This window comes from Sesamum indicum, linkage group LG2 (assembly GCF_000512975.1).
Source record: "Sesamum indicum cultivar Zhongzhi No. 13 linkage group LG2, S_indicum_v1.0, whole genome shotgun sequence".
In the NCBI taxonomy this organism is placed as follows: domain Eukaryota; kingdom Viridiplantae; phylum Streptophyta; class Magnoliopsida; order Lamiales; family Pedaliaceae; genus Sesamum; species Sesamum indicum.
In genome coordinates, this window is record NC_026146.1 from 15,582,975 (window position 1) to 15,596,361 (window position 13,387).

General features: G+C 35.0%; 2 protein-coding genes and 1 pseudogene across 5 annotated transcripts; 1 reads left to right on the forward strand and 2 right to left on the reverse strand.

The window, feature by feature from the left end:
- On the forward strand, positions 1,427-4,948 carry LOC105156284 (probable histone chaperone ASF1A). Of its 2 annotated transcripts, XM_011072380.2 has the most exons (4): positions 1,427-1,854; positions 3,280-3,395; positions 3,473-3,844; positions 4,864-4,948. In XM_011072380.2, the coding sequence occupies exons 1-3, from the start codon at positions 1,746-1,748 to the stop codon at positions 3,827-3,829; spliced, it is 582 nt and encodes a 193-aa protein (XP_011070682.1). In that variant the 5' UTR covers positions 1,427-1,745; the 3' UTR covers positions 3,830-3,844; positions 4,864-4,948. The 2 variants fall into 2 exon arrangements, with proteins under 2 accessions (XP_011070682.1, XP_011070681.1); XM_011072379.2 differs by lacking the exon at positions 4,864-4,948 and having other exon boundaries at positions 1,429-1,854; positions 3,473-4,151.
- On the reverse strand, positions 4,073-7,503 carry LOC105156283 (protein DETOXIFICATION 16). Of its 3 annotated transcripts, none has more exons than XM_011072378.2 (8): positions 7,135-7,503; positions 6,388-6,932; positions 5,767-5,853; positions 5,641-5,697; positions 5,251-5,489; positions 5,053-5,171; positions 4,882-4,968; positions 4,073-4,295 (listed from the first exon to the last, which is right to left on the reverse strand). In XM_011072378.2, the coding sequence occupies exons 1-8, from the start codon at positions 7,420-7,422 to the stop codon at positions 4,218-4,220; spliced, it is 1,500 nt and encodes a 499-aa protein (XP_011070680.1). In that variant the 5' UTR covers positions 7,423-7,503; the 3' UTR covers positions 4,073-4,217. The 3 variants fall into 3 exon arrangements, with proteins under 3 accessions (XP_011070680.1, XP_020554160.1, XP_020554163.1); XM_020698501.1 differs by having other exon boundaries at positions 6,388-6,991; positions 7,135-7,269; XM_020698504.1 differs by having other exon boundaries at positions 6,388-6,928; positions 7,135-7,234.
- Positions 8,639-13,096, reverse strand: LOC105156333 (annotated as a pseudogene).

Below are 13,387 nucleotides of genomic sequence, written 5' to 3' on the forward strand. Positions count from 1 at the left end.
TATGTATATATAGATTATAATTATGTTTATAACTTTTATAAATCTGAACCGTCGATCTAATTCAAATAGATATGAGCCATTTATCTTGTATATAAATATGAATTGTTGATCTAAATAAAAATAGATCTAAGCCATTGATTTGCTTATAAATTTCCACCGTTTATATATATATAAAATCTAACAATTCAAAATTAGGGGTAAAAATGTTATTTTATAGGTAAAATATAATCAAAATCGCACATATAGCGCGGCGTTGCACCTCTTCATAAGGGGGTTATCTTGCTTCTTTTTTAAAAACACAAGGGAATGAGTTGCTTATTTTTTTAATACAACGAGGTAAATTGTTATTTTTGTACAACACATAAGAACGAGATGCATTTTCCTCAATATTTAGAGATTATGAGCTCTTTTCCTAAAAATTTTACCAAAAACAAAGTAAACACTTGAACTAAATAAATTTTCTATTTCAACCTAACATCACAAAGTAAATGATGCCCAAGGGATAAATTGTATTTAGGGTAAATTACAATGCGTTTGATGAGATTTTACATAATTATAAATATCTTATCATTATTTAAAAATTTATAAATATCTCATCATTATTTAAAAATTTATAAATATCTTATAAAATTAACAGCCGTCTAATAAATGCCCTTGCAATAGACTGTCACGAGGGGCATTTTTTAGACGACTGTTAATTTTAAAATTTTTTTGTAACTTGTTAAACAATGAATTTGTAATTATAACGGATCTCAGGGAATGCATTGTAATTTACGCTATGTAATTAACTTATTTTTATTGGAGGCGATTTGAACGTAAACTTTTGGGATAATTATACTCTTCTATTGGTGTAATTACATGTAGATCCCGTATGATTTGAAAAATTATATTTAGTATTCTTAAATTTTCAATCTAACAAATAAGTTCATTCGTTAATAAAATTTTACTGAATTTGCTAATATTAACTAAAACTAAATAAAAATTAATATTTGCTCTTAATTAACTTATTTTTAATTTATTGTACGTCAAATAACTTTTTTCTACTAAAATACCTTTATAATAGTGAAAATACACCTCCTCACATGTACTAATGTTTGAAAATGTATAAGGATAATTTGATCATAAAAATATTTATTTGACTTGCAATAAATTAATAATAAGCCAATCGAAAGTAAACATAGATTTTCATATCATTTTTTGTTAATATCAATAAATTCGGTGAATTTTAACTAACAAAATAACTTATTTATTAGACAATAATAAATTTTAAGAATATTAAATATTATTTTTTAAATTATAGGAGTTATACGTGTAATTGTACAAAATATTATGGGAGGACACTATAATTATTCCTAAAGTTTAGTTCAAGGGCCTTTTCGTACTTATACTCACTCAATGGCGCTACGGATGCTCGTCCTGTTTCAGCCTCTCCAATACACTCCCCTGGGAGCTGTAATCGCTTTTGAGGGCTTACGATTTCCATCAAATAAAGCAGATAATTGCACTTCATGATTTCGTCCAGGGCTTTCATTTTCGCGGTTGCCCAATTCCAAGCTCAAAACTTTCCCGCCAACCCACAACTCGCCGTTGCTGTTTCTGTATAAAACTTGCCTTCGCATTCTCTCTCTCTCTCTCTCTCTAGCTCCTTCACTGCTTTTCAAAATTTCTAGGGTTTCGTTTGTGTGGATGGTCTTCTGTTTTTTCCCCAATCCAAAGGTTGAAGTTGAATTCGCTGTTGAGGAACGATGAGCGCAGTTAATATAAAGGATGTCACCGTTTTGGACAACCCGGCTCCGTTCATCGACCCTTTCCAATTCGAAATCTCTTACGAATGCTTGACTCCCCTTAAAGACGGTAAAAATACAAATCTGATCTTAGTTCGCGCGTTATTTTTTTGCTTTTGCCTTTTCTTGTATTGAAACTCGAATATGTCTATTCTTGGAAATGAATTTGTATATTTTCGATGCTTAGGGTTCCTTGTCGGAGGAGATTCAACTGTTGAAATTTCCGTTCTCATTATTGTTTGTTCTGTTTTTTTCTATCTGACCCTCGAGTTTGATGTGCTAATATTATTGTTAGAATTGAAGTGTCAGAAAATTTTTGAAGCATTTGGGTTCGGAATTATGTTGTCACTACAACTTCATTGAAGTTTGTTTTTGCTTCTCTTTATTTATAAGTGGAGAATGAAAGAAGCCTTGGACACTGTACTGCTAGCAGTGAATATATTTGATTTTGAGGTTTTGCGTGATTGGTTTAGGATCTAATGCTATTAGATAAAAGAAAAATGAATCTTATTGTTTAATTATGAGACTTCTGTTCTATCATGTCTTGAATGGGAATTGTTTTGTAAAATCTCATTGTTTTAGCTGATCTTGAGCAACTCGTCACTCGATGGTCTACTTGTTGCACAGAAAAAAAAAAAAGAAAAACAATTGATCAAAGTTCAGTACCTGTTGATGTCATCATGTTGTGTCAAGATTTAGCTATTATCTTTTCTCTTTAAGCCAGAAGGATCTGTATAATGTTGACATATGGCACATAAATTGCTCTTTGGCTTCTATTTCGGCTAAACCAATTATACCAGATTTTGATATTTTCTAACCAAACTAAGTTACATGGTAATCAAGCAGGAGTTTGCCAATTAGGTACTTCAGGTGCTACACCCGGTAGTCATACGGAAGTCAGATGCATGATGACATTTAACAGTCTAAACCTTCTCTAAAATATCTTCTTGGAAGAATTTCTTGCTTGACATCAATGATAGTTCTTATGCTGTCTCTAACTTAAAAAATGGAGGTAAATAGGGAGTATCGGGTGGCTCTAAGGCAGGGGAGACTATTTTTAGTTTTCATGAATCCTTAGAAGTCAATTGTGATTTGTAGTTGTGGAAGAGGGTCCAATGTCAAGATTTAGATCTTTTCTTGGTTGTCACCAAATTGTGCTATATGCTAAAATGTGACTTTCATCATGGTTTTGGGAATGACGTTACAAATCCACACTGAAGTGATACTATCTTTTTGTTGGGGGGAATATCCCTCAGGAGATGGGGCAAGCACCCCCCGTTCATCTTCTCTGTAATTGACTTCCATGTCTTAAGTAATTTGGAGACACAACAAAATCTCCATCAAAGATGATCTATACAATTCTAACAAATAAATGAATTTTTTTCCAGTTCAATTGTTTGAAATTTTTTGTTCATTAATTTCACTGTATTTATTAGCTTTTGCAAACAAAGGTCACATCTCCTGAAGATGTTATGGTACTTCTTGTTTGTCTCAGATTTGGAATGGAAGCTGATCTATGTGGGATCAGCTGAGGATGAAACTTATGACCAAGTCCTTGAAAGTGTGTTTGTTGGGCCTATAAATGTTGGTAATTATCGTTTTGTTTTCCAGGTAATTTTTATGCTAACATTGCACATTTCTGTTTTCACACTCCAAATCATGCATTAATTCTTGCTCAAAATTTTCAGGCTGATCCTCCGGACCCGACAAAAATTCAAGAGGAAGATATTATTGGGGTCACAGTGCTACTTTTGACTTGCTCTTATCAGGGACAAGAATTTGTTCGAGTAGGATACTACATCAATAATGATTATGATGATGAGCAGCTAAGAGAAGAGCCTCCCCAGAAGGTTTTAATAGACAAGGTCCAAAGAAATATTTTAGCTGACAAACCAAGAGTGACTAAGTTTCCAATTAACTTTAATCCTGTGAACAATGAAAATGGAGAACAGCCTTGTCCATCACCAGAGCATCATCCTACAGAAATGAATGTGAAAGGTGATGAGCTGCCTTGCTCCAACCAGCCCTCTGTCGAGTGTTCCTGAACTACAGACATCAAGGTCAGGCTTTTTTGTTGAATTGATGTCAGTTAATTCATTAGAATCTAGAAGTTCTTAGTGTCATGCTAAAGGAATCTTTTGTTTTTTCCGGTAGCAATGTATTGATTTTTGTTTCTTCATCCGCACAAATTGCAAGAACATGCTTTTACATTGTATAATGGTTAATACAAATCTCCTTCAATCAGCAATCTCCAAATAAAGATTTCAACAAGATGTTCCCTCCCTTCATGTTGGAATAGCTTCTGTGTCGGTATTATGTAGGCAAATGTATGGTAGGAAGAGGATTGTCTATGTCAAAGCATAACAAGAGTGAATATAAAGACAACAAATCTAAACTTTCCTCTGTTTCTAGTCTTGATGCATTCATTTGGCGTCAATAAGTTGTGAAAAGTCTGATTCTGTTGTCATTTAAGTGCCTGGTAGCTTGAATTTGGTCTATGGCTTTCATCACCTAAACCATGACAAAATGCAGCAGAAAACAGCAACGAGATTAAAATTCGAAAGAAGATAGAAAGTGACCCTGAACAAAAGGAAAGGGGAGCTCTGGAAAATGACTTTTCTGGAATAAACAAAATTCTAGTTTTGAGCATAAGTTACTTGAAGAAACAAATGAGATGCTCTGCTTTGTCAGTAACAATGATTCTTCCTGTTTGGTTTTACTAGCTGTTGTGTGTATATGATAAATAAACTTTCATGCTTTAAAATATAAATAAGAGTAAATATACAAATCAGTACGTTACACTAAGAAAAAGAAAAAAAAAAGTAACTTATCTGTCAATGTATAATTTGAAAAGTCGAATAAGATATTTATCCTATTAATTGAAGGGTACTTTTTACTTTACAAAAAATTGTTATGACGGTGTCACTCAATTGTGAGTATGGATGGATGTCGTTTATTTTTTATATTAGTATATATAAATAGTCAAAATATGTATCAGTTTCTAGCAATCTCAAAAGACTTGTTATCAGATTTAACCTTGCTTCTGACTACTGGACTTCATACTCAAACCTTTCATCAGTGTATCAGAAAGACTCACCTCATCATCCCAATTAGTGGCTACATTTACAACCACCAGTGCTACAGCTTGAACAGAAAGTCCACAGATTATTCCCATCCAAAGTCCCTACAATGGCCATTTGACCTTTCAGTTGAAATGTAAAACGGTGTCTGTGCACAAAATCAGAGCACAACAGGCACATTTACCTACCATGCCTCCAACATGAAACATGAAAGCGAGGAGCACAGCAGAAGGAATCCCCACCACATAGTAAGCTCCAAGATTGATAACTGCACATAAAGTTTGCCACCCACATCCTCTAGCAGCTCCTGAGATTGGCTCCAAAATTGTTTTATTCATTATTCCTCTGCTTATGTAGAGCTGACACATTTATTTCCATTATCTTACCTGATAACACGCACTGAAAACCATCCAAAAAGTCTGATAATGCGAGCAGGGGCATAATTTTGGCAACATACTTAATTACTTCGTCTTCATTGCTGTATAGCTTTCCCCAAATATGTCGAACCAAAATTGTAGTTATTCCAACAATTACACCCTCTGAAGTGGCGATTGCTGCTGCTACACATACAGCTAGACGTGCACGTTGTGGGTTCCGAGCGCCTAATTCATTTGAAACTCTAGTGCTAGAGTTTGTTATGAGAGCAGATAGTTGTTAGAATGTGAAACATGGGGACAATGTTCTCCCGTCTAGTCTTTGCTATATTTTCTTCTGAAAATGTGAGAATTGTAGTGTTATGTTATAGAAACTATAATTAGAACTGTAGTAAGACTAACCTTACTGCACCACCAAGACCAACTGAGATCATATAAACCATCCAGCATGTGTTAAGGCTGCGGTGATGTACTAACTTTTGTTATATGGTTACTATAAAAAGTACTTGTTAAATTTGAAATACAGACCTTATCGATAATACTGATGTCTCTAACTTTGGATTTGGGAGCAGACCGGACAAAAGAACCACCATCTCGAATGACCAGTACTCGAAACTGCAATTCCAAGTAATCAGCAGAAACTCTCCCATATTAAAAAAAAAAAAAAAGGATAAATTGTATTTTGCCATTTGAACTATACATATATTTACTTTTGGCATTTTTTTTTAAAGTCAATTTGCCATCTCAATTTTGCAAAATTTTCAATTTACCATACATGATGTTTTTTTGCTGATTTTTTTTGTAGGAAAAACATCACATGTTGTGCATATGTTAAAAATATCCCATCACATGACCCTTAAATATCACATGTTCACTGCATGTGATGTTTTTTTTGACAAAAACTTGGTGGAAAAATAGTTATAAATGGCAAGTGCAAAATTTCGTAAAATTGAGATGGTAAATTGATACAAAAAAAAGGTTAGATGGCAAAGTGTACAAACAGTTATAATTCGGATGTCAAAAAATATTTTACCCTAGAAAAAAACACAAGAAAACCAGTCTCGAGTAGCTATGATGCATGTTGCACTTGGTGAATATTCACATGTGTATGTAGTGAAGTTTGTATATAACAGTAATACTAGGCCATACCAGATCATTATAGCTGAAGGAATTGCAAGCCTCAGAAAACTAAGTATATCTTCAAACGCTTCTCTTGAGAAACCAGTGAAACTTTCTGCACAGGCTGTGGAGAACTTAATATACACAGCCAAGAAAAGCACATTAATCCAGTATGAGATGGCATTCGCCAAAGCAGCCCCTCTACTTCCAAGCTTCATCTTGAACAGGAAAAGCCAACACATGAAAATATGGAATGTAGCGGTCATCCCAGAGCTTATCATCATGGGAACTACATTATTCTGTGCCTGTAAAAATCGAATGAGACATTGGAGAATGCCGTAGGCAAAAAGGCCAGGAATCATCCAACGGGTGAACTCGCCAGCTCCAGCTGAAATATCTTCATCTTGACCTAGAGCAACAAGAAGGAAGCTGGTGTGGTACCAGATAACTGCAAGGGCGATGCTTACGGCTAAGAGAATCAGAATTGCTCGTTGCGTGTAAACGCCGAGCATGTGGTATTGCTTTGCTCCATAGGCTTGTCCACACAGAGTTTCCAGTGCACTTCCCATTCCTAGCTTCAGAATGTTGCGAATATTGATGGTTCAGAAATGTTTCTGTTACTCTTAAAATACTCCTACAATCATGTTTTACAATATGAATTCTCTTCTATTACGAGAACAACTGAACTATAATTTTATGAAATTCAAGTGTTTCTCAATAATATGCTCAATCATTAGGAGTTCTCTATGTCAACGAGAGTAGATGGTAAATACTCACAAGAAGAGTGAAGCCAGTAACTGATGCGAAGGAAGTGGCCATGGAAGCACTGGAGAGTGCAAGTTCACCAAGGTGACCAACAAACATCACAGAAATCACCTGTAAACAATACTGCAGCATGTTTACTGCTATGAGAGGCAGTGCCAAGCCAAGCTGCCTCTTTCCTTCCTCAATAAATTCCTCAGTTCCACAACCACCTTCATCGGCCTTATGGTTCTGTTCTCTGTGAACATGATGGCTTCCAATTTCTTGGTCCGAAATTAGAGGATCTGATTCTTCTCCTCTCATTTTGGCCTATCTTGCTTGTTCATAACAATAACGCAGTAATCAATCTGGAGAAGCTATGATTTGCGAGGGAAGTGGTTCCCACTGTGAACATGTACATTCAAATGATAGTTATGGCAAAGATAGAGACCTTGGTGATGGTTAGGTGTGGTGTCATCATCAGGAACTCTGGAAGGGTCAAACACCACTTACAAAACTTAATATTATTATGTGTTGCATGATTTTATTGTATACATCCTTGTCACCTTTCTCATTCTATAGATATATATTTATTACTTAAAACTATGGCACTTAGCACAAGATATATCTTCATCATTTAACAAGATGCAAGTAGAAAAATGGGATAATTACACATAAATTTTAATAGTTTGAAAAATTATATTTAGTATTTATTTATGTTTCACCATTTAGTTAAAATTTACGGAATTTGCTGATATTAACAAAAAACTTAAATAAAAATTCATATTTACCCCGATTGACTTATTGCAATTGAAACGAATCTTTTTCTGATAAAACAATTCGTATACATGGTTACACGCTAATGCATTTGAGGAGTATATTGTCACCCTTACAAGAGTAGTTTGATCAGAAAAGATTTGTTTGACTTGCGATAGATCAATAATAAATCAATTGGGTGTAAATATGTATCTTCATTCAACTTTTTGCTACTATCAACAAATTCGGTGAATTTTGACTAACGTAGGGATCTATTTGTTAGACGGAAATAAACTTACTGGATGTAATCTTCTAAACCACATTGAATAATTATACTAAATCTCAAAAGAGGACAGTGTAGTTATCCCTAGAAAAAATAGCTGGAAGTGACTCAAAGTTCATAAATCCAACAAATCTTACCATTTAAGTCTAGTTCCTAAGGCCTTCTTCAATTAACAGATTATTCATCCTCAAAGATTCTGCAATAAGGTTATGAACTAAATACCGGAATACATCAGGTTCAAACCTTAGAATCATGATCATCCTACCTTAGAAGACCAAATAAACATATAGTTTTATGGTACACAACACCATTACTTCAGACATCTATCCAAAGAATGAAGGAAAATAACCAGCACAGACATGCAAACTGATTCCTCCATTTCCACATGAAAAAAAGTCCTTAATTTCGTCTTCTCGGTTGTGCCATGAACGAGGAATCATAGTGCAAAATAGAAAAGAAAAGAAACCATTCAGATAATTCTTTCTGACACTCTGTTAACTCCTAAACTATTATAGCCTCGTGGTTTCTCCAAGTAAGGCCACCTTCTAGTGAAGGCTCCACCTCAAGTAACCTCCGCCTTGCCTTAGCTGCCTGCAGGGCCAAATTTATTGGCATCAATTCATTTCTTTCAGAATCACACAGGAAAGAATCATTAGCTGGCTGCTGGCTTGTTAAAGAAAGAAGGACCAAGTAAGTGGAGAAACCTCTTTTGTCCAGTTTGTGCAGCTTGTGATTACGCTTAGCATGACGGCCTGCAATGCAGCACCGGAGAGTATTCCGATCCAGAGACCTTTTCCTCTGAAGTCCAACCAGAAACTCAGTGTAACAGCAATTGGAATTCCAAAGAGGTAAAATGCAGCTATATTGACATAAGCCCCGGTATGCAGCCGGCCACAACCCCTCAAAACACCTAGCAAGAAACGGAAAGCTTAACAAGTTTGATCAATTCATGACAGGCATCACTGAGGGAAAAAATCTGACCTGAAAGGCGCCCTTGTATGCTGTCAATTATAAGCGACAAACAAACAAAGGGAGCCATGTTACTGAAACTGTCCACGACTTCCTTCTCATTGCTGAAAGTGTAGCCAAAAACCTTTCGGCTAGCTAAGAGGGTCGTGCTTATAATTATTGCACTCGTGGCTGTAAGAAGCATGGTAGCAATAACAGATATACGAGCTCCATGTGGTTGTCCGGCTCCTAACTCATTTGAAATTCGTATGCTGGATGTAGCAAAATCCGTGTTACTCATGATTAGTTATAAACAATTATGACTAGCTCATAAACCTATCCATCAGTGTAGCAATAACAGATATGCGCAATCTCACCCTACCGGATTGATGACCCGTTGGATCTGCTAGTTCGATGCAGATTATGAACTAGCAGCATACCACACAAATGACATATCAAATACAGAGAGCTGTGCTTAAAGTACCTTGCAGCAGCAGATAATCCATAAGGTATTGCATTAAGTGTGACAATGGTGTTGAGGCTGTTCATAACAGGCATGCACAGAAATTAAAGTTGAAACAAGCTGTATTTATTTATTCTACCATAGATGAAACTCATGAGGAACCTACCACACGGATAGCACTGAGGTTTCAAGTTTCGGATTTGGCAAAAGTCCCGCGAGCAAAATAAGTAGCTCGAACGACCACCATTCGAGACTACAACCAACAAATGTGAATCAAAATGTAGGCGATTTAGCATGAAAAGACAACCATTAACAGGTCGGTGGGTGTGTATGTGTGCATTAGGATCTGCTGCCCAAGAAAGTGAAAAAAGGCGAAATTGGTTACCAAATCATTACAGTAGAAGGAGCTGCAAACCGGAAAAATTCTCTTATTCCTCGAAATATCTTCATAGAAATCGCAGCGCGAGTTTTCTTACATGTGGAAGAGTACTTCATGTACAAAATGAGGATGATCACGTTTAACCACATCGAAAGTCCCATGGCAACTGCTGCTCCGAGACTGTCCAATCCAGACTTGAAAACTAGTAACCAACATGCTATAATGTGGAAACAGATACTGATGCTCGAGCTCACAAGCATTGGGAGGATCAAGCTTTGCATCTGATAGTACCGAATTAGTGGTTGAAGAGTTGCATAGCCAAACAGAGAAGGAAGAAGCCACATCAAGAATTTCCCAGCTTCATGGGAAATTTGAGGATCTTAGCCTACCAACCTTAGCAAATTCCCATATATATCCACAAAATGGACAGAGGAATACACACAATGTTAAGACAGAAAATAGCAGTGTAAGTTTGAGTTCCGAGTTTTTCGTATTGTCGAGCACCATAAGCTTGTCCATTCAGATTTTCCAGACCACCTGCCAAGCCTAACTGTTCCACAACACATAACCGGAAAACACTAGTACAATCAGTCTAATCAAAACGTTGTTAATTTCAAGGGTAAGATTAACAAAACAAAAGAGTATGAGCATACAACAAGATGTTTGAACTTGCAGACACTCATGACTTTTATGTAAGTTTGCTATAATTGGAACACGCCCCAGTTATATATTGTCGTTGATGGGTGACCAAAATCGAAACTATAATACTATTCTATCAAAGTAAACGAATGCGAGGCGCGATGCATGCATGCGGAATTCATCTTCAAACCACATGAAATCTACGTGCAGTAGTTGTATCACCATTTCCTTCCATGTATTTGAACCAAATGCATAATTAACATACATATCAATAACATGTGAGGAATTCTTCTCAAGTTTTCATTGCTTCTATAATGTATACTTCTCTAGGGGATAACAACTCCTAGAGACGGAATTTTGGAGACGGAACTCAACTCCACCTCAAAGTTTTACTAATTAGGAGAAAAAACTCTGTTATGTATATGTTGGTAATAAATATTTATTTGTGAGGATAAAATAGTAATTTTTTTATATATAAGCTCATACCATAAATACATAAACCCTATCACACTGCATAATTTTCAACATTACTATAAATACCCAAAATATTATTTTTTACACCAAGTTATTATTCATACGACAATTCATAACCTCTCTCTCCCAAAAATTCTCTGTCCAAATTTAACTATTTATTTTATTGAGGATAAAATTCTTGTTCCATCTATTAATCAAAATTACAACCACATTACTGTGGAAACCAGAAATGGACCTTAGCAACAAATTTTAAGACGAGAATAATTCACGGAAAATTTGTAAAACTTTACATTTGTTTTTTCAAGAAAATCTGCATTTTGAATGCAAAGGCAATTCTGTATGACATTTGGCTCTTTTTTTCCAATAATAAGTTTCCGAATCACTAACTCCATCATAATCACGTTTCCATAAATGCTACAGTTTGTAGCTTTAAGTCCATTGCAATTATTTTTCATCTAATTACACATTAATGTTACTAAATATTGTTTTTTATTTCATTCATTAACTCTAAGTAAGAGGTTAATTTAAAAAGAAAGGTGGATTCAACTAATTTTATCAAAGTTTGACATAATTACGAATACTTTTTGTAGTTTAAAATTACAAATACCCCCACTAAATGAAAAATAATTATGTAAAACCCGTAGACGCTAAAGCGGACATTACTATTTTACCTTGCTGAATTTTGTTTAAAAAGTAAAAAAATATTTCAAAAAACATAAAAAAAATTTTTGAGTGTGGATAAAATAAATAATTTGTAGAAAATATTAGTTCATAAAATAATTTTTATAAAATATGTATAAATTTGTAATTTATAGTTCAAAAGGGCATTTTGATCAGTTTATACATAAAAATTGGATAGAAACCTAATAAAGGCTAACAGAATGGGTTCATTATTAGACGAATGTTAACATCAGTGGAGTAATTATAATTTCTCAAACAACAATCATATATTTGTAAAGAGGTGATAGTAATTTATCCTCACACAATTATGAATCTAAATACCAGAATCACATTTTCTAATAAAGTGTTCCAAAATCCATTCTCTCACAAAAAAAAAATTATCTTATAATCAATATCCTCTCAGAATCAATTTCTTTCTTCCTTATTATTATTATTTTTTTCAGTTCCATAATGTTACTATCTCTAATTTTATAAAATTAAAGTAGAAAATTAAGTCCAATCCAAAAGAAAGTACGAGGTACAAAATTCCCCATATGGCCATTCCCATTTTTTTCATGCAATCTCATATGTCCATCATATCTATGAAATTGACCTTCTATATATTTAAAATATTTAAAAGGTTTTGATTGAAAAATAATAATAATAATAAAATAAAATCCAATTATACTCTCATTTTCTATTCATGCACTGCAGTTAGGTTTGGGAGCGAACGAGTATGGGGCAGGTAGGAGTGGACTTGCAACCCGTCTGTCCCATCCTGGTCTAAAACTTGTAGGGCAGGTCCAATCGGCTTGAGCAATATATTAAAAGTTTCGGTTAAAAACAAAAATTATTATGATTGTGGAGGTTAAAAAAGTGACGAACTATTACCATTATAATTAAGTTATATCTAAATTTTATTGCCAAGAAATAGTTAGCATTCCCCATTTTTAAAATAATATATAAGTCTTATTTAAATAATTATGAATTTTGATTACCAACTTAAGTAATCACAACATATAAAAATGCAATTAAATTAGGGGTTTAACGAGTTTCTTCATTTATTATGATATAATTAAAATATTTATTATAACGTGGTTGTTGGTTATTTGGTAATTCTCGAGTTTCGTAGGAAATCAATTATTTAAGGAGTTGTTTGGTGGGGGAAGAGACTTACGAGCAGACTCCAAGCAGTGAGCTGAGAAAGAGAGATGGCGAAGGCGGTGGTGGAGAGGGAGAGTTCACCTAAATGACCCACCACCGTCACTGATATAACTTGCAGCATATACTCCGATAAAGTGACAGCTACCATTGGTGCTGCTACGTAACCCACCCGCTTCATCTCCTCCCAAATCACGCTCTCTTCTTTCTCTTTCAACAACAAATCCTCCTCCATACCAATACGATATTGGCGCGGGCAGTTACTTGTTCGTCTTCACGAGCACATCCTATACGTCTTCACGTGCGCGCGTGCAGGCAGAAGGCGGCAGACGCCGCCTGCCCGACCACTGCCGACGCGCGCGCGCACCCGTGCGGACGCCGCCGACGCAAGTATGATATGCTGAGAGATGTCAATATTACCAGCATGTTCAACTTCACATGAGGAACCATCAGGTAATTTGATAAAACTCTTGTTTTTCAATGGTTGTAAAGATTTAAAAAGATTTCGATTCATGCACATATGTGT